Here is a 10,071-nt window from a genome sequence, read left to right as displayed (position 1 = left end):
ATTGTCACACAGTTAGAAAATATTGTTATAATTGTTTGATTAAACTTCTTCCTATCTTCTCTCAACTTCAACTTATAATGCATTAACAAAACCATTTAATGTCAATGATTAATCTCCAATTAATCTCAAGATGGGTCTTTTAAATATTTGTGCCCCAAGTTGTGGGGGATATTATGCAAGGAAGTTGAAATGAAGCAGAGCTTACACAAGTAGAGCCAAGGTCAATGACCAAGCCGAAGCAAGGCTAATTGACACGGGCACAAGGCCAATAGCACGAGACAACTACCATGGGACAATCGCATAACGAGATAGGAAAATGGCATAGGACAATGGCGTGAGCACAAGGCGAGTGGAACAAGCACAATGAGAGTCATGGCACGGTCACTAGCACATGGCAACACAAGATAATGGCATATGCACGAGTAGAGATGGCACGATCACTAGCACGACCAACATACGGCCAGTGGTACGGGCTAGTACAAGCCAACACGATTAGAGTCCAAGGCCAAAACAGACATGGTCTGAAACCAAATATCAAAGGCAATAGCTTGTTGTGTAAGCAATTTATGTTTTATTCATTAATTAATTTGATCGTTAGCAAAAGTTAGTTATTTAGTTAAAGGTAATTATTATCAAATGTACATGTATAAGATGCTATTTTAGTGTTCATTGGAAACAACACAATTAATTCTATTCATTGAGGATCAATATATATAAAACTATTTTTTTCTGCTCTTTCAATCACACGCTTGAATAGCGTGATATTATTCTTCTATCCTTTTTCACGACCCTTACAAGTAAAGAAATTGTTTCGAGAATGAATGGATATATCTTGACAACACATGACCACTTAAATAAAGAAACAACATAGGTGGGTAAGACACAATATATTAATTCAAAATCCTAAGGCTTCTAATTCATGGGTCAATCAATCACAGACAAGTGCGGTTAATACAACTACAATTATAATCATAATATTGTTTTAGCAACTGCCAAAACCTTAATATACATGGACCTATAATGGTCGCAACCCTGAATTAAAACTTTGCTCACAATTGATTCCTAACACTCCAGAATAATTGTTGTACGACTGTTTAATACCAGGTTGGGTGCAGTGACTGTTTTGTAAATAATGTTGCATTATTTCAGTGTTGTGGTGAGACTTTTGTTGCCATAAGTTATTATAAAAATTTAAGGAGTCATATCTTTTGTCCCAAAGTTTGTATCATTCTATGACCCATTGATTCTCACTGATTAGGAAAATAAAATAAGAATTAAATATAGACTAACTTTATATTTTCTGACCAACACGAACGAAAGAATACATGAAGTGCTACATAAAAGACATAAAACATGAAACAGAAGATATGCTACACATCTTATAATAGAAGATGTGATCCCAAAATTTAGACTTGTAACAAAAAACATGGGTCTAGACAACGAAAAAACCCATAAGGTCCAGCATCATCAGATTTAAAGGACATAAAGGTGTAAGAACAACTCCAAGTGATAATCTATAGTTGTAGATAGAAAAAGATAGAAAAAGTTTTGATGCATCCAAGGGAATGCAAAAGATTATGAAAAAGGACCCAACTTAACAACAATAAACGTGTAACTTTGCAGCCTTTGCTTTGTTATGATGTGCACTTCCTTTGGCAAGTGAAAAATACCGAACAGCTATGAGAAAGGAAGTGAGTCAATAACAAGAGCAACAATTGAAAACCCTTTCGAGTATAAACAAAGCCTTAAATACTTATGTCCATCTTTATGTCATGTGTTCAACATTTTTGCTTCAACATGGTGAGTCTTTCTCACTGTGCTTGGGAATTGCACTTCCTCCTATATGATTAGCTGAAGCCCTAGCCTGTAGTGCTTCTATATACAAAACCTTGACTAGATTCATAAATCTTCTTCGAAAGGTTGGTATTTGGGACATAGAAGTCACAATGCCCTGCAACCTGAAAAAGAATTGCAAATTTTCCTTAACATACTAAATTGAGAAGATCTTAAAAGATTATTAGGAGCTATCAGGTAAGGTAAGAGCACAATTTCATTAATTTGTTTTTTAATGCATTTTACATTGAATTAGTTGAATATGAAACGGTTCATTCATACCTGACCTTCACAGACTATGCTGTTTGAGAAATAATAAGAGTATAAAAAGAACAATTACTCCACTTTAGGTTACATTCGGCAGATAAACAACTTAAGTAAACGTTTATTCATTAAGATGTTTTAAAATAACCTAAAAAGAGTTTACATTCATAACCTTTTTCAGACAAGCTTATTGAGATAAACTAGTGTTTCAATTTGCGGACCGCAACACATGATGCGGCCGCAATACCGCAACCACCAGTGTGATACCCAATCATAATGATGCGACTACAACTCAACTGCATTTAGGCCGCATCAGGTCGCAACGCAACCGCATTGGGCTGCATGAGACCGCATTGCTATCAAAAATAGTTTTTTACTCACAAAATAATTCACATCGCAACGGCCGTAATCCGCATTGCAACGGCCGCAATGACCGCAACTACAATTTAAAACACTGAGATAAACTAGAAAAGAGCTTGTAAGAAAGGTCATAAAGCTATTTTTGTAAAAAAATTTCATAAGTCATCCTTGTAAAGTCCAAATAAAGCCTATAAGCTCTTGTAAACAACCTCATTATCGATAAACATACCTTCTAATTATTGCTTGCAACTGAGCTCTCCTAACAGTGTCGCTAGATGGGAATCCAGTGCTATCCCACTCCTCCGGTAATTCGTTTTTGCATCTCATAACTAGTTCTTTAAGGCAAGTTTCTTCAGTTTCTTCCAACTTAAGTTTCTTTAGCTGATCTTTCATGATCAGTAAAGGTCCTATAAACCACTCAAACACTTTATCCCTTGGTCCATTCATCCTTGTCAACTCTTCATCATCAGCTGCAAATGCACACGTGGAAGCATGAATATAGTTATTTTTGTCAATGGAATAGAGGCTTGAGTAAGATCAGTACAGATCACCAATCCATCTGTATCGCATTTTGCCGAAGTTAGAAGACAATGCATCAAGGACCAAGCTGGTAACTTGATGCCTAACTTTTTGCAATTCCCTTTCAGAATGCATTCCTCGATTTCCTTGACACTTATCAGACCATCGCGGAGTAGTATCCTGCCATTCACCTCACATGACTTGAACAGCCAATCCCAAACCTGCGAAAGGAAAAATCTTCAGAAGTTAGGAAAATTGATAGAGAAATAGTGTGTTTAAGCCATAGTAGCATGAAGGCGTGAACCACCTGCACGAGTCTATATATCTGAATTTTCCACTTTAAATTTCTGGTTTGTTGTAAGATATGTCTTGCATTTTGTGAGTCTTCTCTCCTATTTTTCGAACTATTGTTATAATAGCTTTCATGGTTTTTCCTTTCACGAGAATGGACCATCTTTCTACGGTATATCGGCCTGGCTGTCACAAGGACTTCTCATAATCAGTGATGAAATTGCCCAACTTAAAATGTACTCTCACAAGAGCAATATGTTACTATATTAAACAAAATTTGATGGCACCTGGGAAGGCAGGACCCCTCTCTCAAATAGAGTAAATCGTTTACATATTCATCAAAGATCGAAACCACAGAAAGAATGTAGGTAAATCCCATCTGCATTGAGTCTTCCTAAAAATAAGGAAATGTATAGTATACTCAATAAAGTTTCTTTAAACTTGCATAAATGGTTAAGAAGACAATAATGTGAAATCAATTTCTTGCATTGTATATGATAACCAAATGTAACCGTTATGGCATCGTTCGATCCATGTAGCCGACCCTACCAAGTCGGATTTAAGGCTTGGTTGTTGTTGTATATAATAACAAAATGGAGCATCATACTTCAACTGACCTGATGAACAACAATTCCACCGTAAAGGCCAAGAAAGAGGCTGGAAATGCAAGCTGCTAATACAGCCCCTACAACAGCCAAAGGCCAGAGGATGATGGCAAGGCCAGCAAATGGGACACATTCAGTTTCTAGGAACGGTCCCTCTCTTCCAATCAAATCTTCTAATAGTCTCTTCCATCCTATAAACAGCATGTATGGGCTCTTCCATATAGCAATAGATGTGATTAAAACCACATCGAATGGAACCGCAACCAAAATCACCAACAAGCAACATGGTAATATTGATAACCTATCAAGAAAACAATTAAATTTGTCCAAACAATTCACCTACAAGACTCATGTTTCTTATCAAACACATAATAGGACTAGAGCAACTTACTTGATATCAAATGGCTTTTCATGACTGGGTAAGTTCTCTCGTAGTTCATCCATATATGAAAAATAGGAGTGAAAGCAAAAGTCTGTGACATCCTGAACCACTGTGCAGCTTCTTTTAATTGTAGACCAACAACCATCCTGGCATGCAAATTATGTAGCATTTAAGTTTCCCGAGTTTTTCGAAGTGTCTTCATAATAAATATTTTTTTATTGTAGCACTCAGTAACTTTCAAACATGGAATTGGTTCATCATTCAACTATGCACTATAACTGTAAAGTTTTTTACACGGCCAATGGTGCATTGACATTGTAAAAACTCTAACTGTATATACTATTTTCTAATAAAAAACATAAGAGTTATATATGAGCCAGTTAGTTATTCTCTTAAAATTGGCCATGAGGATAAGAAGCTTAATTAGGTATTTTCAAATAAACATGACTCCTGAATATTAGGGTCAATGGAACTTTAATCTAATACTGAAAGAACCATGGAGTTATGAGTATATGAGGGAGATAGAGAGAGTCAGGCAAAAAGCATTTAGTTCAAGTCTTCAAGAAAGTATGACAGAACTTATTTATGTATGTCACATATGCTCATAAAATATCCCAATAATTACTGATATTGAAGGGTTTTACATTCACAAGGAATTCTCTTAGCATAGGATATTAAACCTCCTCAATCGTGAAAAGGGTTAGAAAGATACATCCACAAGCATACTTGTCCATAAGGATCACAGAAAGATAAGCAAAAATTCACACTTACAATGAAGCAATGGTAAAACTTATCTTTAACATCCTGTCCCACAGCCTCAAAAGTTGCAAGAAGAGGAGCGCAATATCCGTATCCGATTCCACCTAATAGGCTCCCAACAATACCAAGTATTGGCAAAAGTAAGACTGGAACTGGCAAGCATATCAGAATAACAACCTTGAGGACCAGCCCAAACCTCTTTGTTCTAAGTCACAAAGACCAAAATTTTCAAAAGAGTAAAGAGATTGAAAAGCCACATTACAGCAATTGAGATACCAGCATGTCTAATGAGTGTTTCATCTTTTATGCATCGCAAAATGAGCACAAGAAATATAATGAAATTTATTGTATGATGTTATGGGAGTCTCATATACCAGACTAGTCTCTAGAGGTGGTAGAAATGAAGAGTATGGCACAAATTTTGTACTTATAGAAATTACTTTTAGTTGCTGATCAAGGTCACAGACAAATATTTAGTTAATTATGTAAGTTGTAGAAGAAGATTTAGATAAGTAACATGAGTTTTGGTTTCACACCTTTTTTGTGTGATAGTTTACATTGTAGATAAGTGAACAGCTTTACTCAACTCTTTCATGCATGAGCAATAGCAACATTGTTTAAGGTGTTAACATTTATGCCAATCCAATGGCAAAGATCAAAAAACTATTGCAGGTCACATGTGAGAAGTTTATTATATCTTTGGAAAGGATTTATATAGTTGATGAATTTTTTTTAGAGAAATGGGTTGAGCCACAATAATGGTTGTACTTTTTATACATTTCATTTTACTTCATTTTTTGATCATGAAGAATGTTCACTACCAGATAATGATAGTTGTATCTTTTTTATTTTTTGTGTTAATCTAGAGGGTCTCTTACTTATACCGATGAGTAATAAACTAATCTTTTTCAAAGTATGCATCAAAGTATTACTTAGAATCAATCGAACATTAGTCTTTAACTAACTATGTTTTGGTGAGCGAGCTGCAATGAATATATAGTACATGAATTTATAGTGTTAAGGATTTTGTGCTTAGTTATCTTTTTATAATATAGCTTATAATTTATAGTTTTTTTTTCGTATAAGAAGCATTAACTAAACTCTTTTTTGTTTGTTTTTCAATACTTTAATTTATGATAGACATTATATGACATTGTTCAATTCATGTAGCTAATTCATCTACTAGGATTGACGTTTTGTTGTTTTTAGTGCTTAGAACAGGAAATACCAAACTGAGCAAAATGTTTCCTAAAATTTGAAAAATGGTTTCTTAAAATGAGGAAAACAAGTAGAAAACATTTTCTTAACCCAAATTGAACATGTGAAACAAAGAATGATAATGATGTACTTGAAAGAATTTGGATAGAAAGTAGAACCTTGCAACACAATAATATGTCCAAACTACATGAGCAGTCCAAAGTCCGATGATAACAGCTAAATTTCCAATCACAATAATGGCAAATGCAATTGGACCTATCACTGTACCTGCCAAGAATCATCTTGTCAACAAGGTTCACATTTCAAATGCATTATGCCATAGCCTTGAAACTTCTTAGATAAAAAGATATGTCTTAGATAAAAAGATGCCGTGTAAAATTTTAATACATCATTCACTATTCAAAAAGAGTTTAAAATCTATGCACACTCTATCGACAAACAATCCACCATTAATTTGTATTATTTTTATTTAAGAGTTAATAGTAATAAACATATGGATGGTGGATGATTAAGTAAAAAAACACTTACACTTTCATATTAAATTCATTCAAAAAAGTAATATCAATGAATGATGGATAATATAAAATTATGTATAAATTTTTATACTCACTATTATACTCAAATTGTTATTCTAACATATTAACAGATTCTATATAGCAGTGTGTAATAATTGCTGGAAAAAATGTTATCCATGTGTTCATCATTATTGTTTGTACAAACTACTAAAACAATAATATTGTTGTCATAATTATAATCCTGGAGTGCAAAAGATGTATACAAATACAATGACATGCAAGCGTTTATTATACCGTCTGCCGTTGCTTCATGCACCATGTTTAATTATCACTAATTTTTAAATATAAGTAATATATTACATTCAACAATTTTTAAATAATGAGTCTAAGTAATAAAATGAAACAAAAACAAAGTAGAAGAATGATAAAAATGCAAGAGGTAAAGATAAATGGAGAATGAGTTGTACCCTTCATGATGCCAAGAATAAAGAGGAAGAAGAAGAATGGGAGGAAAGAAACAAATCTCCATAACTTGGCTATAAAAGCAGCAAGTGCATCCATGACGGTTATGCTGAAGACAAATATTAGATTTGTTAAAAGTTTTATGGCTGTTCTTTATATGTTGGGCAAACTTTAGATGAACACAAGTGAAACTCAAGAGAGAAAGCTCTAGACGGTTAAACTCTGATGTAACTTGTGTTTAAAATGGGAACAACATCTATCAATTTCACAAAGATTTGCTCTTCCCATGTACATGCCTCCGAACTAATAAAAATGTATTATATCAATTAAATATTTATAATTTTTTCTATTTTTGTTTTATTTTAATTAGTTTAAGGTATACTCTAAGATATGTTTGGAGATAGAAATCCTTATCCTTATCAATTTCAGAAGAAAGCTTTTAAAATGTATGGTAAAATATTTTGAAGTCATTTGTAACATTAATAGATTGTAATTTAATATTTAAATAAAAATGTATTAACTTGATCATTTATTTTCTTACTGTTTTCAAATTTTTACTGTCAATTTACTGTTTTATCTAGATTATAACAAATTTTGGTCAGGGTTCCTTTTCATTCACCGGAAACGGGGATTATAGAAAAAAAAAATTAAAGGTAGAGACTTATTTACATACTTCAAAATATTTGTATATACCAATTTAAGTTCTAAAAAGTTTAAAAATAAAAATAGTCATAAAAATATTAAATGTGAATTAAATTAATTTTTTTATAATTTAATAGGAACTATTTCAACTCACAATTCTAATCTTTAACTAGCAATTCAATTTTTACGTTTTTTATTAAATGGTTACACGTTGAAATTTACGTGTATTCACTTTTCTTATTCTATCTTCTTTTCTCTCTTATCTCCACTTCCATCATTTATTAACTATATCATCTGATCTCCATAAAGCTCTTAATTATAATGAAAATCCAAGATTTTGATGATTAGGAAGAGGTTTTCCACAATAAATTCATATAATATTGTGAAAATCTAATATTTTATGATAAAATGATAAAATTACAAGCATTAAAAGGATCAAAAGCTAAATTGACATTTTTTGTCATCAAATGATCAGCTTTAAACCTAAAAATAAGTATTTTAATCCGAGTCTCAAAAGTTTTGGAACACTTCTTTTAGGACAAATAATATATAATAAATTTTAACAACAATTTTGTAAAATAATATAACGAGACTGGGTTTATAATTAAAAAATGCCGTAAATGTACTGACAATGTAATATGATATCCTAACTATACATGACTTGAAGTTGGCTCAAAGGTGGAGTAACTAAGAGGATGCCACGACAAACTGAAAGTGATGGACACAGATATTCGTGGCGCTATCATATATGGTTGTGTTCTGTGACCATGCTCACGCATCTCTTGCATTTCCAAAACAACTTTCTGTTCATAATGATTGTTTTTTACCTGTGAAGTTGGTGGGATTGGTAGAAGATAAAATTGTTGGAATTTCGTTATAATTCATAAAATATTAATCATAGGATTTTGAATCTCATGATTCTCATACATAATATAAACTAATGATATAAATTATATCCGAATTCATGTTCAAATCTATTCATTTTGTATATCTTTGGGGAGAGTTTTGGTATGATGACTTTTCTCAACCAAATCCTGAAATTATTTGAGGATTTACCTTCATTTTCTCTATGATGGGGAGAGGAAAATATTATTTGTGAGTTATTATCTTAGGAACCATAATCATTCCTTATGCATTAACTTATAAGGTTCTCATTATACCACATAGGTCAACCGTTTGGGTATCTACTCATTAAGATCATATTCGTTATCGATTTTAGAAGTCATATGGATTGTCAAAAATTAGATCACTTGTTTTGTAACCCCATAATAAATAGTCGATATAATTGTATTAAATATATGATGCATACCTTAATTAGAAATTATGAATTTCTAACAATTTGCCACTTGGGCTTCATATTTTTTCCGAAACAATCATATCACATATTCTTTAGACATGTTATTTATATTTAGATTTTTCATTAATACAATCTGGTTCATCTTATATATCAACTATGGAACTAAAACAACCTTCATCACATTCAAGCGTGACTAACCATAATGATTATGGCTGACAATTAACTGAACCAACTCGGTATTCGTTCGAAATTCGACTTGATATTTAGCTCAACAAACTTGGTTCATGAACCAAATGAGCCGAACTTGGCTAGAAATTAAACCCATTAAATAAACAAGTCAAAAGCTGGATACAGTTCAACTCATTATGTTCATGGGATAGTTCAATAAATATATAAACTAATTTTTATGTTTATTGTTATTATATATATAAAGAAGGTTATATATATATATATATATATAACAATGTGCAATATGTTTTTAAAATAAGAGCCTCCTCACCATGAACAAGTCTCCCTCGGGTATGGTAGCAACTTCCTCTTCTTGATCATCTTCCTCATTACTAGAGTCCTCAGATTGAGACTCTACCTCTCCATTTCTTATGATCATGGTTCTTCTTGTAGGACATTGAGAAGCAATATGTCCAAGGCCTAAGCACTTGAAGCACTTTACATCTCGGCTCCTTTGATTAGAACCCATAGGTTGTTTGCCTTGGCTTGTGGCCACGACTTCCTTGGTAGTTGGTGCACTACCTTTGAATGATACTCTCTCCTTCTTGCTTCTATCCACCCATTTGGAACTTTGAAACTTGGAACTAGAACTTGAGGAAAATTTCGATTTTCTCCTATTTAGTTGTTGTTCCACCTTCATGGCTTGTTGAACCAAGTCATCCAACTCAACATAGTGTTGAAGCTCAACAACATCTT

At 32.8% G+C, this 10,071-nt stretch overlaps 1 protein-coding gene across 1 annotated transcript; it reads right to left on the bottom strand.

The window, feature by feature from the left end:
• Positions 1–1,556: 1,556 nt before the first annotated feature.
• Positions 1,557–7,392, bottom strand: LOC109339023 (uncharacterized membrane protein At3g27390). Its single transcript, XM_019576387.1, has 10 exons — positions 7,214–7,392; positions 6,390–6,498; positions 5,026–5,218; positions 4,264–4,400; positions 3,885–4,173; positions 3,555–3,661; positions 3,284–3,449; positions 3,002–3,197; positions 2,687–2,927; positions 1,557–1,958 (listed from the first exon to the last, which is right to left on the bottom strand). The coding sequence occupies exons 1-10, from the start codon at positions 7,305–7,307 to the stop codon at positions 1,793–1,795; spliced, it is 1,698 nt and encodes a 565-aa protein (XP_019431932.1). The 5' UTR covers positions 7,308–7,392; the 3' UTR covers positions 1,557–1,792.
• Positions 7,393–10,071: the final 2,679 nt, after the last annotated feature.

This window comes from Lupinus angustifolius, unplaced genomic scaffold (assembly GCF_001865875.1).
Source record: "Lupinus angustifolius cultivar Tanjil unplaced genomic scaffold, LupAngTanjil_v1.0 Scaffold_51_94, whole genome shotgun sequence".
Taxonomy (NCBI): Eukaryota; Viridiplantae; Streptophyta; class Magnoliopsida; order Fabales; family Fabaceae; genus Lupinus; species Lupinus angustifolius.
Note: the sequence above shows the minus strand (reverse complement) of the source record. Positions and strands in the feature narration are given on the sequence as shown.